Here is a 26,712-nt window from a genome sequence, read left to right as displayed (position 1 = left end):
TACAGAGCTATTGCTTCTTCCTTTATCTGTGTACTGCTTTCTGTATCTCTAATAACTAGTAACTTTTCTTTTGCCCCAATCTTCCTAATGATTGTTCTGTAAAAGGTCAAAGATATTTCTTATAGATACTGCAAATTAATCACTAAATCCCATCTTAATAGAATGATGACAGGGCAGAGAAGTGTTTTATACATTACAGTTTATGTTTTCAATTATTTTTTAAAGATGAAACATGTCAAATACGTATGCATATATATTTATAAAAATTACAAACAGAATAAATATTAGTCATAAAGGTTAAATTCTGAGGACAGTGTGGGCTTACTAAGGGACCTTTACGTCAAATCATTTAAAATTTTTCTTGTCCAGTATGAGCAAAAAGAAAAAGCCAAAAACAAAGCCTTATAATGAAGTCCAGTAAGTATGAAGAAATTAAAAACTAGGAGGACACTGAAGATATCAAAGTTGGAAGCCTCTGATGATATTCACTGTTGGAAGAGAAAAAGCAGGTGAGAAAAGTTAGGAGTTAGAAGTACATTCCTAGAGAAGCCCAGAAATCTGACAGTCTTCCTTCCTGACCCCCCTCCCAGCCCAGCAGCTGCACTGGCAAATCTTGGGCATTGTGGCAGAGGGAATGTCGTCATAGATCCTATCTGTTACCCATACCAGCAGGAATCGTGTAAAAACATAAGGTAAGCTGGTTTATATAGTAACAAAAAGCTCAGCTACACATAGCTATGCCGCAGGGCATGCTGAACTGTACAAGAAGGCATCAAAGAAATTAGCCATGTCCAGAAGGCACTTTTTAGTGAAGAGCTTGTACCAGGAAGGCAGTAAGGGCTGAAACCCCGACACTTAAAACTGCTCTCACAAAGACAAGGCGTGTTCATCACTTCAAGGCTGGGAGTCCTGTTGGGACCTGCTGACAAGCTCATCTTAGGCTGAAGTACATGACTTGAAAGAAATTAAAAGCAAAAGGTAAAGACAGAGGAAGAAGTTAATGGATATTTAACTAAACCATAATAACTAGAAAGAAACATGGTTCCTCAGAGTAAGGGCTGGGAGGAACAGTAGTAGCTTTGCAACAGGGAATCCTGTTTCATGAATGTATCTGGCTTGAACCTGACCAAAGGAACAAGCATAATGAGACCACTTTGAGTCAAATAGTGAAAGCCCTAACTAGAGAAGGTATCACTAATTAAGTGAACTGTTGTGTACTTAGGGGCGCTTGCTTAACCAACTTGGATTAAACTTAACAAGCCAGCAAGCAGCCATTTCGGATGTCATTCCTATTATCTTTCCAAATGATTCTTCTGTGACTAGTGTCTGACCTTTTAACAAGGTCAAGTTTTGTTACCTTGCAGGCTTTGCCTAATGCATTAGGCCCCAGTCCTTGCTTCTTGGAGATTGTTTTGGATTTGCTGCTGTGCCTCTCTGCTCCTGTTTGCTGGTTCTTCTTTAGTTGCTATGGAAATAAGAATCATCAATAATAAGCACAACATCAAAGCAAAATGGGAGTGGGAAGGTAGAGCCCCAAAGGTAGTAGCACACAAAATGGAAGGCAAAGGTACTGTTCATACAGCTTACCAGAAATATAATAGTCAAAGAGCTCAGCTTTCTGTTTTTTTACTTACACGCTCCATCTTTTCTTTGTCTTTCTTAAAATGAAAGTTCTCCCACTGTTCCATCACATATTCTGTGAATTTCTGGCCATTTACCACAAAAGTCTTAGAGTATTCTTTTTCCCACATTTCAATCTGTGCTTTCAGCTCCTCTTCCAACTGAGGTCATTAAAAAAAAGGAAAAAGTTTACAATCAATAACTTAATAATATCCTATTCATCTTGCTCTGATTTCTTTCTTTTGGGGGCTGATTATGCTATTTCAGCATGTTTGTAACTAAGTAAAACATAAGAACAAGACAGAATATGTAAAATTGACCATCAGGAAACAAAATTCTGGCTTATTTAAACACATGATAGACAAAAGAGAAATAAATTACAGGAATCCCTTCTAAAATTTTCCTGCTTTGATGACACTTGATGCTATGGCATTCATCAAAATCCAAATTTCAATGGCAGGAAGTCTTCAAGAGAATACATATGATTGTTGTATACAACTGATTTTCTTTGTTACCCAATTAACAACTCTAGAAAAGATTTATTCTGCTCAGAAAAATAAGAAGAAGAAGACCTTTTTGTTGGGTAGAAGACTTAAAGGATGGATTTTAAAAGACATTTTATTGGCTTCTTATTTTTTAGCTCTTTTATTCCTGAATGTATCACTCTCATTCTTTTCCTCTCCTATGAGTCATCTCTTGTAACAAAGAACAAAATGGGGAAGAGAAACAAAAACAGCAAAACTAAACAAGATATCACCTGAGACTGAAAGCATATATACCACAGCTAAAGGCCCCACTTTTACAAAGAAGAGATGTTAAAGGACATTTTCCTAACTTTCCAGACCAAATTTGATCATTATCATTAAATAGCATTCAGCTTCAAACTTTTGTTCTTTTCCACTTATGTTGTTGTAACCAATATTCGTTGTTTTCCTGGTTCTGCTTTTGTCAAAGATTTTGAAATGAGGAGCACTCCAAAAAGCATCCTATACCTTAAAAAGTGTTTTTTGGAACTTGGATCGTTGCTTTTCTTCTTTCAAGAGATTTCCACCACGATTCATAAACCGGCTTGGATCTGAAGTTTTTCTCTGTGGAGACAATATATTCTATTTTAATTTGTTTTATTCTAAATGTAAAACAATCATTTTTATAACATAGTAAAATAGGAAAAAAGTACTTGCATATGAAACTGCAAATCTATGTATAATTTTCTAGTCCTTTAAAATACATATTACAATTATCAAATAACTTTTTTTCTTCCTTCTCTACCCTCTCCTAACCTAGGGATGGCTATCATAAGACAGAAATATTTATTTACATATAAAATTATTTTACACATACCTTTTATTTATCAGTGCTTTCTCTGGATGCAGATAGCATCTTCATAGTCATGTGTAGTTAAGGTGGGTATTTGTAACAGTCAAAATGACTTAATTGCTCCAAGTCATTCTTAAAACAATATTACTGTTACTGCATACAATATTCTTTTGGTTCTGCTCATTTTGCTCTTCATTATTTCATGCAATTGGATCCATGTTTTTCTAAGATCACTGAGCTCTTCAGTTTTTATTGCACAGTAGTATTCCATCACAATCATATACCACAACTTGTTCAACTATTCCCCAATTGATGAACATCTCCACAATTTTTAATTCTTTGCCACCAAAAAGAGCTGCTATAAGTATTTTAGAACCTACAGATTTTTTCATTTTTTTTTCTAATCATTTTTGGAAACAAAATAGTATTGCTAGGTCAAAGGTATAGGCAGTTTATAATTCTTTGGGCATAATTTCCTCTCCAAAATGTCTGAATCATTTCACAGTTCCAGCAACAATGAATTAGTGTCTCAATTTTTCCACATCTCTTCCAATGTTTATCACTTTCCCCTTCAATCATTTTAGGTATAAGATAACTCAAAGTTGTTTTAATTTTTCTCTCTTTAATAAATAATTATTTAGAGTATTTTTACTTTAGAGTATTTTTAGTATTATTTTGATTTCTTCCTTCTTCTGCCTGTTCATATCCTTTGACCATTTATCAATTGGGGAATGACATTGTATTCTTTGAGACTTGACAGTTCTTGATATTTTTGAGTTGAGACCTTTATCTGAGAAACTTTGGTTCTCAATTTTCTACTTTCCTTCTGATCTTGATTATGTTTGTTTTATTTATCCCAAAATTTTTTAGCTTAATATATTTTAAAGTATTGATTTTTCTGAAGCAATCACAATAGACTTTGGACAGAAAATGCCATCTGCACCCAGGAAAGGATCTAAGGAGACTGAATGTAAATCAACACACAACTCACTTCTAGTCATGTATTCATTTTGATCTTATTTAGTAAATGATAAGAAAATGGGTTTATGCCCAATTTCTGCCAAAGTGCTTTCTAGCTTTAACAATTTTTACTAAATAATAAATTCTTATTCTGAAAACTTTTACACTTGTTTACACAAATTTACATAATTATTTGCTGCTGCAAATTGAGATAATATATTTTAATTAGAGCTACTATTTTACCAATACCTGCAAATACAGATGGAAGGATTTAATTTTTGGAAGTCATTTAATTCCATAAAACCATGCCCTTCAAGAGCAAGAAAGATATTCCTTACTTGAACTAACAGAAAAAGAATCCAAAGTACCACCCCAAAGAAAACTAACCTTTAAGTAGGTTTGTGAGAAATCAACAAGACATGGTTTCAGAAATCTCATTAGATCAGAGGAAGGGGATTTAAACAACTGGATTTGGGGAAATTTATTATACCCTTTTTTTCTTGCCTTTCCCTATCTTCTTTGCTCCAAAAAAGTACCTCAAATGACTTAAATCAACTGTTGCTGAGTGAAATGAGCAGAACCAGAAGATCACTATACACTTCAACAACAATACTGTATGAGGATGTATTCTGATGGAAGTGGATATCTTCAACATAAAGAAGATCCAACTCACTTCCAGTTGATCAATGATGGACAGAGGTAGCTACACCCAGAGAAGGAACACTGGGAAGCGAATGTAAATTGTTAGCACTACTCTCTATCTACCCAGGTTACTTATACCTTCGGAAGCTAATAATTAATGTGCAACAAGAAAATGGTATTTACACACATATATTGTATCTAGATTATATTGTAACACATGTAAAATGTATGTGATTACCTGCCATCGGGGGGAGGGAGTGGAGGGAGGGAGGGGATAATTTGGAAAAATGGAAAAAAAAAAAAAAAAAAAAGGTACCTCAAATTCCAAGAAAAGTTTCCAGTTCTTTTCCCACTTCTGAACACCTTCAAAAAATTCTTTGTGCTTCTCATAATATTGTTTTAGCTTCACAATTTCTGCATCGTGGAACTGAAGTAAGGTCTCTGAGTAGTCCTCTGTATGAGAGTAATAACAATAAAATTTTAAATCCTCTAAATTTTAGTAGCCCAGTTTCACTAGTCTTTCCTGTTTATAATACAGCAAAATGCCCAATTTTCCAATGAGTCACTTATACTCTTCATTATCAATCTCTGCATAATTATAGCTTCACTTGATCCATTTCATCCTGTCTTTTCTAGCAGATTTCCCCCTCTCATCTCTTTCTCCTAAATCTTTCATTTCTCCCTGTGTACTATGTGCTTCCATAAAGCATGTCCATGTCACCTCCATCCTTAAATTCTCACTTGTATTCCTGATAGTTATTAACCTATATAGCTTTCCTTTCTTTTGTGGCTAACCTCCTTAAGGAAGCTATCTGCAATCTAAACCTTTGCTTCCTTTCTTCTTACTTTTAATATATTTTCCAGTCTGGTTTCTGACCTCAGTTACCTATGATCTCTTCAATTTTAACATTGTATTTTTCCCAATGACATGTAAAAACAATATTTAACCTTTACTTTTTACATTTTTGAATACCAAATTCTCTTCTACCCTTTCTCTCCCCCCAAGCAATTTGATAAAGGTTCTACAGATGCAGTAATGCAAAATACGTTTCCATATTAGTCATCTTGTAAAAGGAAGCACAGACAAGGAAAAATCTAAAAAATTAGTATGCTTTGATCTGCACTAAAATTTCATCAGTTCTTTCTCTACAGGTGGATAGAATTTTTCATCATAGGTTTATTAGGATTCTCTTGGATCTGTATATAGCAACAAGACTATCCAATGATCAATTCTGATGGATGTGGCTCTTCTCAACAATGAGATAATTCAGGCCAGTTCCAATGGGTTTGTGATGATGAGACCCATCAACACTTAAGAGAGGGGACTGTGGGAACTGCATGTGAAATAACAACATAGCATTTTTACTTTTGTTGTTGTTGTTTGCTTTAATTTTATTTTCTTTCTCACTTTTTCTTCTTTTTGATCTAATTTTTTTGTGCATCAAGATAATTGTATAAATACATATGCCTATATTAGATTTACATATATTTTTACCATGCTTAACATATATTGTTTTACTTGCCTTTTAGGGAAGGAATAGGAGGAAAGGGCAGGTAGGAATCTGAACACAAGGTTTTGCAAGAGTCAATGGTGAAAAATTATCCTTGCATGTTTTGAAAATAAAAAGTTACAATAAAAAAAAAGAAAAAATTATCTTGAATCACTGTATTGCTGAGAATAGCTAAGTAATTCATAGTTGATCATTATATAAGATTGCTGATCCTATGAACAGTGTTCTCCTGGGTTCTATCACTTCACTTTTGCATCAATTCCTTTAAGTCCAGGTTTTTCTGAAACCTTCCTGCTCATCATTTCTTATAGCACAATCTTATGGTTTAATTGCCAGATCTAATGGTCTTTCCTCAATCCTCATCCTTCTCAAACTCTCTGTGGTCTTGGACACTGTCAATCCACCCTCCTCTCCTAGACACGCTTTTCTCTTTAGGTTTCCATGACACTGCTCTCCCGTGGTTCTCTTTCTACCAGTCTTATTCACTGCTCTCCCGTGGTTCTCTTTCTACCAGTCTTATTGGTCATCAGTACTTGTTGGATCTTCATCCAGTTTGAATCCACTAGCCATAAGTATTCCCCAAAGTCTTTATTCTGGACCCTCTTCTCCCTCTATACATTTTTGCCTAGCAATCTCATCAGTTCTTATAGATTCAATTATCATCCCTATGCTAATGACTCCCAAATATATATATCCAGTTCTAAAAGCCTCTTTTAAATTCCATTCTCATATCTCCAACTGCCTCCAATTCACATGGCCAAACTGAATTTATCTTTCTTCCCCACCTTCCCTCAAACTCTCCCTTCTTCCACACTCACAACATTATTGTTCTAGGACATCACCATCCTCCTGCTTATCAGGCCCATGATTCCTAATTCTATCTCCCAATATCCCATATGTTGCCAAATCTCATCAATTATACACATTTCATGTATACCCTTATCTCTCCTCTGACACTTCCAATACCCTATTGCAGGCTCTCAACTCATTACATCTGGATTACTGCAATAGCCTTCTGGTCTCCCTGTCTCGAGTCCCCCACTCCAGTCCCTCTCCCACTCACCTATCCAAGTGATCTGCCTAAAGAGCAAGTCTTTGTTACCTTCTCTTCAATAAAATTCAATAAAGCCACACCAGTAGTTCTCTTTACCTCCAGGATCAAACAGAATAGCTCCTATTTGATTTTGAAAACTCTTCATGACCTGGCCCCTATCCACCTTTCCAGTTTTATTTTCTTACATGCAGTTTATGGACAGTGACACTGATCTCTTTGCTGTTCCCAGCACAAGACCCTCCCTCTCGCCATTCTAGGCATTTTTACTGGCTTTCTTTTCCTCTTCATCTCTGCTTCTTGGTTTCCCTGATTTTCCTTGTCTTTTTTTTCTCAATAGGATTTTTCCCAAAATACATGTAAAGATAGTTTTCAACAATCATTTTTATAACATTTTGTATATCAGGTTTTTCTACTTTCTTCCCTTACCTTTTCCCTCCAAGCAATCGGATATAGGTTAAACATGTACAGTCATTTTAAATATTCAGTATTCACCCTTGCAATATCTTGTTTTCCAAACTTTTCTCCCTTCTTTCCTCCTCCTCCCTCCTCTAGACAGCAAGCAATCCAATGTGTTAAACATGTGTAATTCTACTACATGTATTTCCACATTTATTATGCTACACAAGAAAAACCAGATCAACAAGTAAAAAACAAAGAAAAAAAAATATAATGAAATTCTTAACTAAAGAGAAAAGTAAGACGCCTTTTCCCTTAATGCTAGTGTCTTCCCTCAGATTATCTCCAATTTGCCTCATGTCTTGCTTTGTTTGTATGTGGTTTCTCCCATTAGTTGTGAGCTCCTTATTGAGGACAAGGGATTGCTTTTATGTCGTCCTTTGTAATCCCAGTGCTTAGCAGAGGGCACATGACAACCTCTACTTGAACTGACCTTGATAAAACACAATAATCACCATATGATCAAAAGCTTTTGAGTCTTAACCCACCAGAATAAATTCCATACACTTTAATTTACTCCTTCTAAGGTCAATAATATTTTTAACCTGAAGCCTGTAAACTTGTAAAAAAAAAATACATACATGTATATATTGAGTGTGTGTATGTGTATGTGACTGATTTTCTTTGAAATCTTTTGTGTTTTATTTTATGGAGTTAAAAACACTATTTTGATTAAGGGTCCATAGACTTCAGATTGACAATGGGATCTATGACACAGAAACTAAGAATATATGCTCTCTGTGTTATTCTGGGCAAATCACTCAACCCCAAATGCCTTGCAAAACAAAAAAAAGAAAGAAAATGTATACTCTAAGCCCTCTAATAGCATAGTCTTACCTTTCCCACTCCTCTCCTAAATAGATAATGCTATGTTTATCCTAACCCCCATGCTTTTATTTGTACCATATATATTCTAATCTATCCTTTCTATCAAAATACCCATCCTTTATGGCTGAGGTCAAATGCTAACTCCTACTTTCAGTTTTCCTCTGCCATTTCATCTCAGTTATTGTTTCTCTAGTATTTAATTGTACTATCACTTTTTATATAATACGCTCTCTTTTGTTGTGTATGGTTATTTCCTGATATTCATCATGTTTATATGCCAGCCACCTCCAATGAAAATAAAAGTTCCTTAAGGATAGAACCTGAGTTTTCTAAACTACTTTGCATTCCTAGTCTCAAGGTTAAGCATAGTAGGAATTCAGATACTTGATAAGTACAGATGTTTGGATGTATGTGAACTAAAATAGTCTCATCCCAGGTGGTCAGCTATATCAAGAGAATCAAGAGAGAAAATTTTTCTACCATGACAGCTCTGTCATTTCTACAGGAAATGCTTCAAATGAGAAAAATTGGAAATCACTTCCAAAAGTCTTACAAATTGTCATCTACACAAGAATACCAATTTATACTGATAATCTGAAAAATAATCGACTTTAATTCTTTTTCAAATGTGTGTTCTTGTCAGGACATCTAACTTACAGAAATAGAATAGTAAACAAGCAAGTCTATTTTGATATACTCCCTTTACTAACCTTCATGGTAATGGGTAAAGGCTTCCTTCTCTTGCTGGTTGTAAAAGCATTTTTCCCAATATAGTGCCAGCTCCACCCTGATTTCTTCAATCATTTTTTTCACATTCTCAATCTTCAGCTTTTCCAATCGATCCAATTCTGATTGTAGCTGCAAGAAAAGTGTCCATAAGATAACTTTCCTCTACAACAGGCTTAACATTAGTTTTATGCCAAGCTTCCTCTACTTACTCAAGTCTCAGTTTCAAGTTTGATTTCACTTAATAATCTACTGAGTTTTCAGGGTTCCAATTAACAGACTCTGTTACTGGCAGTAAAAGACGTTCATAATTCAAAATATTCAATGATTCAAAAGTAGGTTGTTTCAAGATGGCTTCCAAGAATGAAGAACAATGGCTTCCTAAATTTTCCACAAAGTGGAAGCTCTAAATTTTTATAGGATAGTAACCAAAACCCCGAAAATCATGGAGATAGAGTTGGCAATCTATGGCATGCCCACCAAAGATAATATACTTTAAGAGACTTTAAGAGGCAAAAAAAATGTCTCACAGCTCAGAAGCTAGCAAGCAATCAGTCCCTTCTTTCTACCATGTTTGGAATCCTAATGAAAAGAATTGGCATCTTGACGTATCAGGATGTAAATGTTGCCCATTTCTGACCTGTTGTATTTTCTTACCATTTTTCTGATCTTGGACTTGGAGCCTGTCATGAGCATGGCCAGAGCTTCTCTCTCCTGGGCAGATATGTGTAACCATTCCCAAAGCTCCCCTATCCGTGAGAGTAGCCCTTCACACACAACTTCATTCTCAGCTTTCTTCATTTCTAGCTACAACCAAAAAATGAGATCCAAATCAAAGCAAAATACCTTCTTGTAAAGAGAAATAGCCGAAAATGTGAAAGCAACAAGGTAGAGGATAGGACTGGGTATCTGAAATCTGACCAGGCTAAAAAAGAGTGAATTAATGAAAAAAAAGTGTTTACTATGGACTATACCCTGTGCTGAGCACAGGACAAGCAAGTATGATAGGTTACTAGCCTCAAGGAGCTTATGTTCTTTTTTTTTTTTTTTTTAATAGCTTTTTATTTACCCATATGCATGGGTAATTTTTCAACACTAACCCTTGCAAAACCTTCTGTTCCAACTTTTACCCTCCTTCCTCTCACCCCCTCCCCTAGATGGCAGGTAGTCCAATACATGTTAAATGTGTTAAAATATATGTTAAATCTAATACATGTATATGTATTTATACAGTTATCTTGCTGCACAAGAAAAATCAGATCTAGAAAGAAAAAAAAAACCTGAGAAGAAAAACAAAATGCAAACAAACAATAACAGAGAGTGAAAATGCTGTGTTATGTTCCACACTCTGTTCCCACAGTTCTCTCTCTGGGTGTAGAAGTCTTTCTTCATTACTGAACAATTGAAACTGGTTTGAATCACCTCACTGTTGAAGAGAGCCACATCTGTCAGAACTGATCATAGTATAATTTTGTTATTGCCATGTATAATGATCTTCTGGTTCTACTCATTTCACTTAGCATCAATTCACATAAGTCTCAAGGAGCCTATATACTAATGTGAAATAAAAGGGAGGTATAAAAAATACTCAACTGGCAACATGACTTAGAAATGGCTGGAAGTACTACAGAGGTCTGATCATTCTATGACTTTGGGCAATATATAACAAAAGCTCACCTGTCCAAGACCAGAATTTTAGGGACAGAAACCATTCCAATGGGAAGGGCTTAAAGTTGATGTTAGAGTGCAGGCAACATGGTTTGAAAATAGCTAGGAAGTAGGTAGAAATTGGCTAGAAATTTCATTCCTCTTTAAAACCTTTCAGACAACAATTCAGTCCTGCTTCTGTTTGTATTAACACTTTAACAGAAATATTAACGAAGATCCAAGGCAAACTGATGGAGCAAACTGATGAAAAAAATTGGAAATCACCAAACTATCACTCTTTGCAGATGACATGATGGTATACTTAGAGAACCCCAAAGATTCTGCTAAAAAGCTATTAGAAATAATTCATAACTTTAGCAAAGTTGCAAGATGCAAAATAAATCCACATAAATCCTCAGCATTTTTATACATTACCAACAAAATCCAACAGTGAGATACAAAGAGAAATTCCATTCAAAATAACTGTTGATAGTATAAAATATTTGGGAATCTATCTACCAAAGGAAAGTCTGGAATTATATGAGCAAAATTACAAAACACATGCCACAAAAATAAAGTCAGATTTAAATAATTGGAAAAATATTAAGTGCTCTTGGATAGGCCGAGCGAATATAATAAAGATGACAATACTCCCAAAACTAATCTATTTATTTAGCGTTATGTCAATCAGACTCCCCCAAAAAACTATTTTAATGACCTAGAAAAAATAATATAACAACATTATAAACCCAAAGATACAAACATTAGGGATAAAAATGCATTATTTGAAAAAAACTGTTGGGAAAACTGGAAATTAGTATGCCAGAAATTAGATATGGACCCACACTTAACACCATATACCAAGATAAGATCAAAATGGGTCCATGATTTAGGCATAAAGAATGAGATCATAAATAGATTAGAGGAACAGACCTGTGGAGGAGGAAGGAATTTATGACTAGAGAAGAACTAGAGATCATTATCGATCACAAAATAGAAGATTTTGATTACATCAAATTAAAAAGTTTCTATACAAACAATACTAATTCAAACAAGATTAGAAGGGAATAACAAATTGCGAAAATATTTTTATAGTTAAAGAAAGAAAGAAAGAAAGAAAGAGAAAGAAAAAGAAAAGAAAGAAAGAAAGAGAAAGAAAAAGAAAAGAAAGAAAGAAAGAAAGAAAGAAAGAAAGAAAGAAAGAAAGAAAGAAAGAAAGAAAGAAAGAAAGAAAGAAAGAAAGAAAGAAAGAAAGAAAGAAAGAAAGAAAGAAAGAAAGAAAGAAAGAAAGAAAGAAAGAAAAGAAATAGACTAGTTGATCAGTGGAATAGGTTAGGTTCACAGGACAAAATAGTGAATAACTATAGCAATCTACTGTTTGACAAACCAAAAGATCCCAACTTTTGGCATAAGAATTCATTATTAGACAAAAACTGCTGGGAAAACTGGAAATTAGTCATGGACCCACACTTAACATCACATACCAAGATAAGATCAAAATGGGTCCATGATTTAGGCATAAAGAACGAGATCATAAATAAATTAGAGGAACATAGGATAGTTTACCTCTCAGACTTGTGGAGGAGGAAGAAATTTGTGACCAAAGGAGAACTAGAGATTATTATTGATCATAAAACAGAAAATTTTGATTACATCAAATTAAAAAGTCTTTGTACAAGCAAAATTAATGCAAACAAGATTAGAAGGGAAGTAACAAATTGGGAAAACATTTTTACAGTTAAAGGTTCTGGCAAAGGCCTCATCTCCAAAATATATAGAGAACTGCCTCTAATTTATAAGAAATCAAGCCATTCTCCAACTGATAAATGGTCAAAGGATATGAACAGACAATTTTCAGATGATGAAATTGAAACTATATCCACTCATATGAGTATTCCAAATCACTATTGATCAGAGAAATGCAAATTAAGACAACTCTGAAATACCACTACACACCTGTCAGATTGGCTAAGATGACAGGAACAAATAATGATGAATATTGGAGGGGCTGTGGGAAAACTGGAACACTGATGCATTATTGGTGGAGTTGTGAAAGAATCCAACCATTCTGGAGAGCAATCTGGAATTATGCCGAAAAAGTTATCAAACTGTGCATACCCTTTGACCCAGCAGTGCTGCTATTGGGCTTATATCCCAAAAAAATATTAAAGAAGGGAAAGGGACCTGTACATGCCAAAATGTTTGTGTCAGCCCTTTTTATAGTGGCTAAAAACTGGAAAATAAGTGGATGACCATCAATTGGAGAATGGTTGGATAAATTATGGTATATGAATGTTATGGAATATTATTGTTTTGTAAGAAATGACCAGCAGGATGAATACAGAGAGGCTTGGAGAGACATAAATGAACTGATGCTGAGTGAAATGAGCAGAACCAGGAGATCATTATACACTTCAACAACAAGACTATATGAGGATGTATTCTGATGGAAATGATTATCTTCAACAAAGAGAAAATCTAATTCAGATCCAAATGATCAATGATGGACAGAATCAGCTACATCCAGAGAAGGAACACTTGGGAAATGAGTGTAAACTGTTTGCATTTTTGTTTTTCTTCCCAGGTTATTTTTACCTCCTGAATCCAATTCTTCCTGTGCAACAAAAAAATTCGGTTCTGCACATATCTAGGATATACTATAACATATTTAACATGTATGGGAATGCCTGCCATCTAAGGGAAGGAGGGGAAAATTCACAACAGAAGTGAGTGCAAGGGATAATGTTGTAAAAAATTACCCATGCATATGCAATGTCAAAAAATGTTATAATTATAAAATTAATTTAAAAAATAAAGAGGAAAAAAAAAGCTGGAAATCTCACTAAAATAAAGTTCTTTCAGGAGCCCAAAGGAAATGAATGGTTAACAAACAGCCATTCACCACGAGTTATTTTAAAGAACAAAAAACAACTGAGACTATCACTTCACACAAGTTTGAAGAGCAAGGGAAATTTATAATAATTTTGAGAAAATGCATTATGCTTATTTGTTAGTGCCAAGAACATATGTACAAAATGCAAATTGATCCCCCTACTATAGAATAAAATATAAAGGCTAATGGCATGTCTCTCCCCAAATAGTCAACAAGCATTTATTGAATAACTTCGAGATGTGAGGATTAATTTGAAACAAATGAGTTGAGGCTACTGATGAATCCTAAAGAAAATGAAAGGGTCTTTTTCTAGTTACATAGAGACAAAAAAATTTAAAAGAATATTTGTGATGGCATAGACAAAAAAGAATAAAAGAGAATACAGGACCATGCAACTCTTGTTTTGTTTCTCTTTGCTTTATCAAGAAGAATAACTTTTATCTCAAGAAGGATAAAACAAAATGTGGTTGTCAGGGAATTGAAATTGAAGATAAATGAGGTCATGTAGCTTCCTTTAAAGAATTAAAGGCACAAAGCTTAAACAAACATCACAGTCTGAAATATGACAGATAAACTATCAATTGTGATCTCTGAAAATTGCAGTGAAATCTGAAAATTCGGAAGAGATACTACAAAATTATAAATCAGCAGATTTTCCATTTTACCCTCCAAAAAAGGGATAGCCTTCAATATGTTAGTAAATTTGACTTTGGTAACTAGGAAAATACAAGAATGTATTTGGGGGGGAAGTTTTCTTTTTTATTATGACCTTGATAAACATCAACAAACATGGCTATTTCCATATATAAGGAACAGAAAAAAAATGTATAGGAGGAAACTGTTTTGCTATCATATATAGTTTATTTTTTCAAACATATATCAAATTTTAAATGGGGAAATATGTTTAACCTATATTGGATTACTTACTGTCTAGGGAAGGAGAGAAGTGGGGAGGGAGGGAGAAAGAAAAAAACATTTTTTAAAAGCATATCAAATTTAACATAACAGTATAAGATGTCCATACTTCTCTATATTCAATATTTGTCATTTCCTTTTTTATCAACTTTACCAATCTAATCTCAAAATGCTTTAATTATTATTAGATTATTAAAACAGATAGGTGACTCAAGGATAGGACACTGAGCTGGGATTCAGGAAGACTTATCTTCATAAGTTCAAATCCAGACTCAGGTACTTACTAATTGAGTGATCCTGGGCAAGCCACTTAACTCTGTATCAGTTCTTCATTCATAAAAATGAGCTGAAGAAAGAAATGACAAACTTCTTTGTGAAGAAAACCCCAGAGTGGTGTTCCAAAGACTTGGACATGAGTAAACAACACAATAATTAGTGATTTGGCGTATTTAGTATTAGTGAGTTGGAATATTTTTTCATATGGTTATATAGAAATAGCTTCAATTTTTTCCTTTAAGAACTATATGTTGTATCCTTTAACCATTTTTCATTTTAATTGCATTTTGTTACAATTTCATGAGATCAAAACTGTCCATATCTATGGACCTTTTATGAACCTCTCTATCCCTTGTCTGGTCTTTAACTTTTCACCTAGAGCTGTGAAAGGTGTTTTATTCCTTCTCCTCTAATTGATTTATGATGTAGCCTTGTATATCTAGGTATAGCTATTTAAAATTTGTTGAATTATATGGTATGAGATCTTAGTCTCTTTTCTGCTAAATTATTTTCTATTTTTCCCAGAAATTTTAATCAAATAGTGAGATCTGATGTTTTCTTTCACAACATCACTACTATCATAACTATACATGTATAACTTATAGCAAATCACTTGTCTTCTCAATGGGGAGGGAAGAAGGATGAGAAAATCTGAAATTTTTACAAATTAATTTTTTAAATTGTTTTTACATGTAACTAGGAGAAAAAATACTAAATAAATGAAAATTATTTTTTTTAAGGGGCAGCTAGGTGGCACCTAGGATAGAGAATTGGCCCTGGAGTCATTTAGCCTCAAGCATTTGACACTCAATGAACAGTGTGACCCTGGACAAGTCACTTAAAGCCCAAATGCCTTACATATACACACACAAAACAGAATGAGATCTTATTCTAATAGTTGGGGTTTTTGTTTAAATATTCCTCTTCCACTGTCTACCCAGAGAACGATTTCCTATAATATAAAATAAGAATAAAAAGGGGGGAAAAAGCACATTTATAAAATTAAAAGAGGTATAATAGAGAGCATGATGAACTTGGAGAGAGAATTGAAATTCCAACTCTGCTATTAGTGCCTAAGTGACTTTGTCATATATGTGTAATGCTCCATATCCATACTCCCTCATCTCTGCAAAGGTAGGAAAGTATATTTTTTTCATCTCTTCTTTGAGAATGAGTTTCATACAATACTTAAATAGCATTCAGTATTGTTTCTGCTCTTTCCACTTATATGATGGTAGTCATTGTATATATTTTTCCTGGTTCTGCTTATTTCACTCTGCATCAACAATTCATGTAAGTCTTCCCATTAGTCTTTAAATTCTTATTAAATTCTCCACAGTCAACACATCTTAGAATGTAATAATATTCCATTATGTTTTTGTAACACATATTGTTTAGCCATTCCCCAAACAATGGTTATCTACTTTGTCTTTACTATCACAGAAAGTTCTGCCTACATGACTGAAAATATGTTTTATATGTATAATTGATATATTGCTTGCTTTGTCAATGGGTGAGGGAAGGAGAGAATCTGGAATTCAAACTTTTAAAAAATTAATGTTAAAAAACTTTTTAAATTAAATTTTAAATTAAAAAAAAAGTTTTTACTATGTATAAGTTGGTAGAAAAGGAACCTTAAAAATATCATTTGCCTACTTGGAATATATACTTAATAGCAGGATCTCTGGATTAAAGGACATGAGTATTTTAATCACTTTTTTTCCCAAATTGTTTTTCAAAAATGATTAGACCAATTTTATTGTGTTCATCTTTTTGTAGTTCTTTCAACATTGATTATTCTCATATTTTACTTCTCATATGTTACTTATATGTTACTTCTACCAATTTGCTGTGTTTCCAGACATTTTGTGAGCAAACCAGTTTGAAAACCATAAAGAACTATATCAATGGGAATAACTGTTACTATTTTGGTTACCAGCTTGCTACTTTTCTATAAATCAGGAAAAGAAAGAAAACTAAGTTCCTATAGTTAATATGAAACTATTGGGTCATAACTAGTGAACCCACATCTAATAATAAAGCAAACATCAATCATCAAGACTAGCCACAGCCCCGGTAGATCAGTGGAACAGATTAGATACAAAGGACAAAAAAAGGGTACATCTATAGCAATCTAATCTTTGACAAACCCAAAGATACCAACATTAGGGATAAAAATTCATTATTTGGAAAAAACTGCTGGGAAAACTGGAAATTAATATGGCAGAAATTAGATATGGATCCACACTTAACACCATATACCAAGATAAGATCAAAATGGGTCCATGATTTAGGCATAAAGAATGAGATAATAAATAGATTAGAGAAACAGAAAATAGTCTACCTCTCAGACCTGTGGAGGAGGAAGGAATTTATGACCAGAGAAGAACTAGAGATCATTATTGATCACAAAATAGAAGATTTTTGATTACATCAAACTAAAAAGTTTCTGTACAAACAATACTAATGCAAATAAGATTAGAAGGGAAGTAACAAATTGGGAAAATATTTTTAAAAGTAAAGGTTCTGACAAAGGTCTCATTTCCAAAATATATAGAGAACTGACCCTAATTTATAAGAAATCAAACCATTCTCCAATTGATAAATGGTCAAAGGATATGAACAGACAATTCTCAGATGATGAAATTGAAACTATATCCACTCATATGAAAGAGTGTTCCAAATCACTATTGATCAGAGAAATGCAAATTAAGACAACTCTGAGATACCACTGCACACCTGTCAGATTGGCTAAGATGACAGGAACAAATAATGATGAATGTTGGAGGGGCTGTGGGAAAACTGGGACACTGATACATTGTTGGTGGAGTTGTGAAAGAATCCAACCATTCTGGAGAGCAATTTGGAACTATGCCCAAAAAGTTATCAAACTGTGCATACCCTTTGACCCAGCAGTACTACTACTGGGCTTATATCCCAAAGAAATACTAAAGAACGGAAAGAGACCTGTATATGCCAAAATGTTTGTGGCAGCTCTTTTTGTTGTAGCTAGAAACCGGAAGATGAATGGATGTCCAAGGGTTGGAGAATGGTTGGGTAAATTGTGGTATATGAAGGTTATGGAATATTATTGCTCTGTAAGAAATGACCAGCAGGAGGAATACAGAGAGGCTTGGAGAGACTTACATCAACTGATGCTGAGTGAAATGAACAGAACCAGAAGATCACTATACACTTCAACAACAATACTGTATGAGGATGTATTCTGATGGAAGTGGAAATCTTCAACATAAAGAAGATCCAACTCACTTCAATGATGGACAGAAACAACTACACCCAGAGAAGGAACACTGGGAAGTGAATGTAAATTGTTAGCACTGCTGTCTATCTACCCAGGTTACTTATACCTTCGGAAGCTAATACTTAATGTGCAACAAGAAAATGGTATTTACACACATATATTGTATCTAGGTTATATTGTAACACATGTAAAATGTATGGGATTACCTGTCATCGGGGGGAGGGAATGGAGGGGGGGAGGGGATAATTTGGAAAAATGAATACAAGGGATAATATTATATTAAAAAAAAAGGTCAATTACATATAAAAAAAATTAAATTAAATAAAAAAAAAAAAAAAAAAAAGAAATGACCAGCAGGAGGAATACAGAGAGGCTTGGAGAGACTTACATCAACTGATGCTGAGTGAAATGAGCAGAACCAGAAGATCACTATACACTTCAACAACAATACTGTATGAGGATGTATTCTGAAGGAAGTGGAAATTTTCAACATAAAGATCCAACTCACTTCCAGTTGATCAATGATGGACAGAAATAACTACATCCAGAGAAGGAATACTGGGAAGTGAATGTAAATTGTTAGCACTAATATCTGTCTGCCCAGGTTACATGTACCTTCGGAATCTAATGCTTATTGTGCAACAAGAAAATGGTATTTACACACATGTATTGTATCTAGGTTATATTGTAACACATGTAAAATGTATGGGATTGCCTGTCATTGGGGGGAGGGAATAGAGGGAGGGGAGGATAATTTGGAAAAATGAATACAAGGGATAATATTAAAAATATATATAATAAAAAATTAAAAAAATTAAAAAAAAAAGACTAGTCACAGCCTCCTTCCAAAGTCCCATATTCCAAAGTTCATAATATTTGCAACAACATACCTCTAAAAGCAGATTTTTTAGGGCTGTTATGTTCTCCAATGACAGGCAAAAGGTCTCTTCATCCTTATATACCACATCTCTCTCAAAATTCGTTTCTGGGGAATAGTCCAGATCTTCCATACAGAGTAGGATCTGCTTCTTTGTGGTGACAAATGCTTCCCATTGGCTTGCCTATGAAAGCAAAGATGTTACACGGCACTCCAGAAGTGAGGGAAACACAGACAGAAGAGTGTGAAGAATCAGTTGTACCTTTGTTTTCTCCAAGGCTGCCAAGTGATTTCTGAACTGATTCAGCTCCTCTATGCTGAGGATTGAATCACTGTCAAGATTGTATGGTGGCACTTGAAGAATCTCACAGAGTTTTTGGTCTTGTTCTCGAAGTAGTTTTTGTTCTTTTATCCTTTCTTCTTTCTGTCTTTTCAACTCTTGTATCTGTGTTTGAAGATTTTTCTCTAGTTTCAAGATTGTAGTCTCCTCTACTTCCTATACCAGACAATAATGCATCAGAGTAAAAACATTAAAAACAATCTCATTCAGAAGGAAAGACAAGTGATGACAATTCAACTTATTTATGAGTTATCCCACAGGAACAGAGATTTTTTCCAGGGTTTTTCAAAGAGTTCCCCCTCCCCCAAGAGTTATTTAGAGAGATTACTATAGAAGAAATAAACAATGTGGATATTTTAGAGCATGATAAATTGTTTTGTTAATATCTTTAATTCTTCTAGTTTTAAATGAAACTAAGAAGCTTGGTTTTGGTTAGTTCTAGGATAGTTCATTTAGCTTATATGTGATCGCCTTTAGGTATGACAGAAATTTAAAACCTCTAGTTTTTCTGTTTTAGTCTTACATCATCCAACAAGTTATTTTTAGTTTTGTCACATCCCATTCTCTTGCCTGGTTATTCTCTTTCTACTTTCTTCCTTTTTTTTTTTCTTTTAATATTTTTTAAATAGTTCTACCCACTTCCCAGTTTGGAGCTATGCCTGGAAGATTCCAGGCTAGTTGATTGCCACATCCCTGCCTATGATATCAGAAGTATGAAGCGATCAACAAATCAATAATCATGTATTAAAAGCTTACTATGTATCAGAAATTATGTTAAGCATTAAGTATATAAAGAAAATGCAAAAACAAATTCCACCTCAAGAAACTTACATTTGAATGAGACAGACAACATGTATAAAGGTAGGTAGAGCAAAAGAAATTCCAAGTAGATGGAAAATAATCTTAGAGAGAAAGGCTAGAACAGTTGGGAAATGAGAAGGGCTATAGATGGGGAGGGGGGGGGGGGTTGAGAGAGGAAGAGCAAGGAAAAGCTTCCTGTAGAAAGCAGCTCTGGGACAAACACTATTCTAACCATTGTTTGCATGTAAGTTAGCCTAGTTTTTCCTCAGAATGTAGTGTAACTATCTTTGATACTTGATTAGTTAAGGTGGCTAAAGGGCCATCACTTCCCAATTACCTAAGTACAGAGCAACCAGGAAGAGCTCCAGAAGCTATCTGAGCAAGTTTGAGCTGAATCAAACTGAGATAACCTCCAGGCTTATTCCTACTGAAGATCTTTCTGTTATACTATATAAATCTCCTTTGGCTACTTGTTGAATGAGGCACAAGTGTTTCATCTTGCTCTAATAAAGAACTTAAAATTACCAGGGGTCTGGCCTTAGGCAGATCGAGCCAAAAATAATTGACACATCATTCAGGATGGGAACATAAGGAGCTTATTGAAATGAAGGGATGAGCAGTAAATGCAAAGAACAGTGAACTCACCAGCAATATTTCTGGTGATGCTTTTGGTGATAATAATAATAGCTTACATTTATATATTTTAAGTTTTGCAAAGTATTTTACAAATGTCTCATTTTATCCCAGAGTAACATAGCTAAGGATTTGGGGCAAGATTTGAATTCAGGCTTTTTTGACTTTGGGACTCTACTGCACAATCTCTAGATCCTTTTAGAAGTTGCTTATGGTGAGGTCCCTTTCATTTCTGGGATAGCAGAAAAAAACCTGTCTGAGGCCCTTCAGCAAGGAAAGATCCAAGTGAATATACTTTAATTCTCCAAAAGAACTATAACTTGAAGACTAACTACTTTAAAGTATTTTTTTTTAAGTGCTCCAGCTTTGTTGTCCCTCTGCTCTATGATCAAAGCAGAATTTCAGTGGCTCAAAAAAAAAAAAACATGAGATGTGCAAATTTAGAGACATCTCCACTCCAAATGTTCATATGGACTATTTGTGCCCAAACTGTTTAGAGCCTTCTGAACTCATATTGGTCTCATCAGCCATACTAGAACATACTGTACCTTGAGTCCAACACAGTGTTCTAGTATGGCTGATGAGACCAATATGAGTTCAGAAGGCTCTAAACAGTTTGGGCACAAATAGTCCATATGAACATTTTGGTCCTCTTCAAGTGTTAAGGATAACAATCAACCATCCTAGGCCTTTCAAATGAGTAATTTAAGCCTTCCCTTAATTCTACTAGGGAATCTCCTCAGATCTCTGTTTACCTTTGAAGAAATAGAGGGACTAAATTTAGGGGGATTGAAAGAGATGTCTCCTTCACTTAAAAGAACAAAATCAGAAGAATGAATTGTGTTCTACCTTTGTTAAGATTAAAGACTTTTGAATTTCCAAGTTGCCTCATCAAAGACCTATTGAAAGAAGATCCCTCCCAACTTTAAGGGAATCATATCTATGTATACATAAGGGAAGAATGATTGTTAATGGCAGAATAGCAGAATAGCAGTCTCCAGTTCTTTAAGTACATGAAGACAAAGCCTGCAAACTGAGAGATAGCATAAAGATCTCCAATAAAGAAAAAATTCAAAGTCCTGACACAGAATTGGAATTCTAATATAGTTAAAATTTAAATGTGCTGAAGAAACTGAGTTTTGGTTTTGGTTTTGTTCGCCCTTCTTTTAGTTAATCTATATTATATGAGAATTGTGACTACAAGAGGGTAATGGAGAATTAAACAATCATCCTTAGAAGAACACCATTTTAATATGAAATAGCCAGATAATAGTTAAATCTCAATAACTGATCTGACTGTTATCTTATATAGAGAAGACACAAAAAGAGAGATAAAGGCTTTCTTAATCTTCCAATTTGAAAGTAATCATTCATATTGGGATATAAAAGGTGGAACATAATTTAAAAACAGAAGTCAATTGAGAAGAAAGAAATGCAGTTAACATTTTTTCCTCATCATAAAAATTCCTATTTCTCATGACCATTTAGTTGCATAGGAGTAAGACAATATTATTTAACTCCCCTGTACACTGACAAACTAGGGACTGATTGAGCATGCTTCAAATATGGCATCAGGATGTCAATGTAGATGTTGACTCTGATGATAAGATTAAAAAACAATACAAAAGAATCAAATATCATTTTACACTTATAATAATGCTTTATTAAGTCTCATAAAGTTGTCTGAGTAGTTTGACAATGCATGGTGAAAATATCCTCAGAAACACAGACAGGGAGGTATACGATTGTAACCAGAGTGGGAACGTGACATATGGCTCCACAGAAAACTGTTAACTACCTCAAGTAAATGTAAATAGCAAAGAAGCCATAGCTATTGCATGGGCAAACTTGCCCGTGACTTCAAACCATCCTGTTTCTATATAATACCTGACCTGATCTGGGGTTGGGGCAAAGATCCATAATGTAACTTTGTCCTGCTGCCACACAGAATGGCCGGCCTTTTGCAAGTAAACTCCTTCAATTAACCTAAATAACCCCAATAAAACTCATTAATAACCAATCTGGCTTAAGCCTCTCTTCCTTTGGCATTCACTCAGAGGTTATGTTACCCTATAATTTGCATGATTAGAGCAGAACAATTCTGTCCTCTTACAGGTGATGAAGGCCAAGTGACACAGATAACTACATCTTAAGAACATAAATGGCACTGCCCTATGGCTACTTTAATCTCCTCATTTTTCCATATGATAAAACTGAAATCTAGGCAAGTTGAGTAACTTGCCTAACATCACACAGCCAGTAAATGGCAGAAATAAGATTTGAATCCCAGTCCTTTGACTATAAATTCATTGTGCTATGTTATAGATGGAAAAGAAGCCTGAGCAAAGACATAGCATTGGGAGAGAATAATACATACACAGAGACAAATGACTACTTAAACTAAAATATGGGGTCCATGAAAAGGAATGGTAAGTTATAAGACTGGAAATGGAGATTAGAGCCATATCAGCTAAAAGTTTTGAACATCGTACTAAGGAATTTGGACTTTAGATAAGATTAAAACAATTTTTTTTTTAAAGACAGGGATTGACATGGTTAGAGCTATTGCTTTGGGAAAAGGACTAAAAATGGTGTGTAAAATTAGTTAGAAAAGAAGAGCATTACAGACTAAAACAGGTTTTTTTTTCTTTTATTAGTTTCCCTTCTATTTACTTCTCTGTGTATACATTTTCTCCCTCCAAAAGAATGTTAGCTCTGAGGTACTACTTCATACCTCTCAGATTAGCTAAGATGACAGGAAAAGATAAATGATAAATGCTGGAGGGGATGTGGGAAAACTGGGACACTAATGTATTGTTGATGGAATTGTGATATGATCCAACCATTCTGGAGAGCAATGTTTGGATCATTTCACAACTCTACCAACAATACATTAATGCATACCCTTTGATCAAGTAGTATCTCTACTGGGTCTGTATCCCAAAGAGATCATAAAAAAGGGGAAAGGACCAATATGGGCAAAAATGTTTGTGGCAGACCTTTTTGTAGTGGCTAGAAACTGGAAATTAAAAGATTACCATCAGTTGGAGAATGGTTGAATAAATTATGGTATATGGAGAACATTATTGTTCTATAAGAAATGATAAACAGGCTGATTTCAGAAAGTCTGAAAAGCCTTACATGAACTGATACTAAGTGAAGTGAGCAGAACCAAGAGAACATTGTACACAGTTAACAAGAAGATTATGTGATGATCAACTCTGATGATGTGGCTCTTTTCAACAATGAGGTGATTCAGGACAATTCCAATAGACTTATGATGGTGAGAGCCATCTGCATCTAGAGAGAGAACTATGAGACTAAATTTGGATAAGTATTTTCATCTTTGTTGCTGTTGTTGCTTGTTTGCTTGTGGGTTTTTTTTTTTTCTTTCTCGTGTTTTCTTTTCTTTTTGATCTAATTTTTTTGGGGGCAGCATGTTTAGAATTGCATATGTTTAACCTATATTGGATTGCTTGCTGTCTTGGAGAGGGAAATAGGGAAGGAGGGGCAAAATTTGGAACACAAGGTTTTGCAAAGGTAAACACTGAAAACTATCTTTCCATGTATTTGGAAAAATAAAATACTATTTTAAAAAAAGAAAAGAAAAGGGGAGCATTGGAAACTGAGAAAATAGCAGTAAGTCCAGACCCTAAGCCAGCATGGTGAAGATAGGAAGGAAAGGAGAAAGAAGGGAGAGATTGAATACTGTTTTGTTACACGATTAGATGTGGGAACAAGAGAAACAAAGGCAGCCAAGGTTGTGAAGTTAAAGAAGAGAGAGAGGATGGTAGTACTGTTAAAAGAGATGAAGAAATTTAGGTGCTGTATGAAGATGTATTCTGATGAAGTGGATATCTTCAACATAAAAAAGATCCAACTCACTTCCAGTTTATCAATGATGGACAGAAACAACTACACCCAGAGAAGGAACACTGGGAAATGAATGTAAATTGTTAGCACTACTGTCTATCTACCCAGGTAGATACCTTTGGAATCTAATACTTAACGTTTAACAAGAAAATTGGATTTACACACATATATTGTATCTAGGTTATACTGTAACACATGTAAAATGTATGGGATTGCCTGTCATCTAGGGGAGGGAATAGATGGAGGGAGGGGAAAATTTGGAAAAATGAACACAAGGGATAATGTTATTAAAAAAATTACTCATGCATATATACTGTCAAAAAAATTTATAATTATAAAATTAAAATTAAAAAAAGAAGAAATTTAGGAAGAAAGAGTTCAGTTTTGTGCATACTGAATTTGAGATAATGGCTGGATAATTAAAATGACTATGTTTAGCAACCTGATGCTAAACATAGTGGACCTAAAATTCAGAATGTAAATGAGGCAGAGCCACAGTTTTAGATTTTAGGGATGGCCTCAGCATCAACCATTGATACCTACATCCTTAGAGACTATATTTACTATAACACTTACTAAAACTGGCTCCAGTTTTAACTCTTTGAGCAGCATGTTCTGTTCTTCTCGATTAGAATCAATGTTTTTTAAGATCCTCTCCTTCAGGTTCTTTTCTTCTTCAATCATCATATCCAAGAGGCCCTATAGCAAAAAAAGAATCAGAACATACTAAATACTAAAGAGTGGTTAGGAGTTTAAAAAAAAAAAAAGAAAAAAAAATTTCATAGTGTTTCAAGAACAGAGGATCCTTTCAAGAGACACAAAAGTCAAAGTGGAAGAATATACATCCAGTTTCTGCAAATATGAAGTCAGACCCTGAAGCCACAAATGAGATCACAGCTCCACTCACCTGGACATGTTCTCTAACAATTTTAAGCCTCTGAAGCTTTTGATCTTCTGGAATCCCAATGAAGTCCCAGATTTCATGAAGTTGATCCAAAGCTTTATAGAAATAGGCCATTAAGTCTTCCACCAAGACTTCACTAAGCAAAAAGAAAAAAAAAAAAAAAATGGACTTGTGAAATTAGCAATTGACTAGACTGGAGAGAATACCTTTAAGCACAAAATTAAATTAATAAATAAAAAGCATCAACTCAACTCAGATAAATCAGGTCATTCTGATCACAGAGATTACTTCTCCATCTACAAATTAGCTTCCAGAATGTTCCCACAATAATAATGATTTGATAAAAGCAGAAAAGGAACTGCTGATACTATAAACTCTCCATTATCCAAAATAATACCAACAATGAGAGATTTTTTTTTGTTTGCAAAGCATTTTATATGCAAATTTTTCATTAGATTCTCACAGAATGATGTATGTCATACATTATTTTCCTTATTTTATAGATGAAGAAACTGAGGCTTATAGAAGGTCTAAAATTTACCCATGGAATTAACCACTAATATATATAAGTTTTTATATATATTTATTTATTTATTTATTTATTTATAATATTCAGCATTCACCCTTGCAAAATGTGTTCCAAGTTTTTCTCCCTCCCTTAGACGGCAAGCAATCTGATATATATTAAATGTGTAATTTTTCTATACATATTTCCACATTTATCATGATGCACAAGAATAAAACAATCAAAAAAGAAGAAAATGAAAAAGGGGGAAAAAAGCAAGAAAACGACAACAAAAATAATGCAAATATTATGTTGTGATCTACACTTAGTCCCCATAGTTGCACATGGTTCTCTCTAATACAAGTTCTTTGGAACTGGAATAAATCATTTCATTGTTGAAAAGAGCCATGATAATCAGAATTGATCATTGTATAATCTTGTTGTTGCTGTGTACAATGTTCTCTTGGTTCTACTCACTTCACTTAGCATCAGTTCATATAAGTCTCTCCAGGCTTCTCTGAAATCATCTTGCTGGTCATTTCTTACAGAACATTAATATTCCATAATATTCATATACCACAATTTATTCAGCCATTCTCCAACTGCTGGGCATCCACTCAGTTTCCAGTTCCTTACCACTACAAAAAAGGTTGCCACAAACATTTTTGCACA

General features: G+C 34.2%; 1 protein-coding gene across 1 annotated transcript; it reads right to left on the bottom strand.

Moving 5' to 3' along the window:
- Positions 1-735: 735 nt before the first annotated feature.
- LOC141552972 (protein regulator of cytokinesis 1-like) lies at positions 736-25,670 on the bottom strand. The gene is made up of 11 exons (XM_074284859.1): positions 25,545-25,670; positions 25,208-25,330; positions 19,247-19,480; positions 18,998-19,168; positions 9,772-9,921; positions 9,099-9,246; positions 4,856-4,992; positions 2,613-2,708; positions 1,635-1,781; positions 1,358-1,465; positions 736-840 (listed from the first exon to the last, which is right to left on the bottom strand). Exons 1-11 carry the CDS (start codon positions 25,647-25,649, stop codon positions 736-738), a joined length of 1,524 nt encoding a protein of 507 aa, XP_074140960.1. The 5' UTR covers positions 25,650-25,670.
- Positions 25,671-26,712: the final 1,042 nt, after the last annotated feature.

The sequence above is a fragment of the Sminthopsis crassicaudata genome, chromosome 2, assembly GCF_048593235.1.
Source record: "Sminthopsis crassicaudata isolate SCR6 chromosome 2, ASM4859323v1, whole genome shotgun sequence".
Classification (NCBI taxonomy): domain Eukaryota; kingdom Metazoa; phylum Chordata; class Mammalia; order Dasyuromorphia; family Dasyuridae; genus Sminthopsis; species Sminthopsis crassicaudata.
The sequence above is the reverse complement of the archived record's forward strand: the minus strand, read 5'-3'. Positions and strand labels throughout refer to the sequence as shown.

What these genes read in the sequence shown, in the direction of transcription:
- LOC141552972 (XM_074284859.1), bottom strand. Translation starts at nt 25,649, where the DNA reads ATGGCCTATTTCTATAAAGCTTTGGATCAACTTCATGAAATCTGGGAC. An exon ending in TAAAACTGGAGCCAGTTTTA is followed by an intron (nt 19,481 to 25,207) that starts GTAAGTGTTATA and finishes TGTCTGGTATAG; the next exon opens with GAAGTAGAGGAGACTACAAT. An exon ending in TAAAAAATCTGCTTTTAGAG is followed by an intron (nt 9,922 to 18,997) that starts GTATGTTGTTGC and finishes TTTTGGTTGTAG; the next exon opens with CTAGAAATGAAGAAAGCTGA.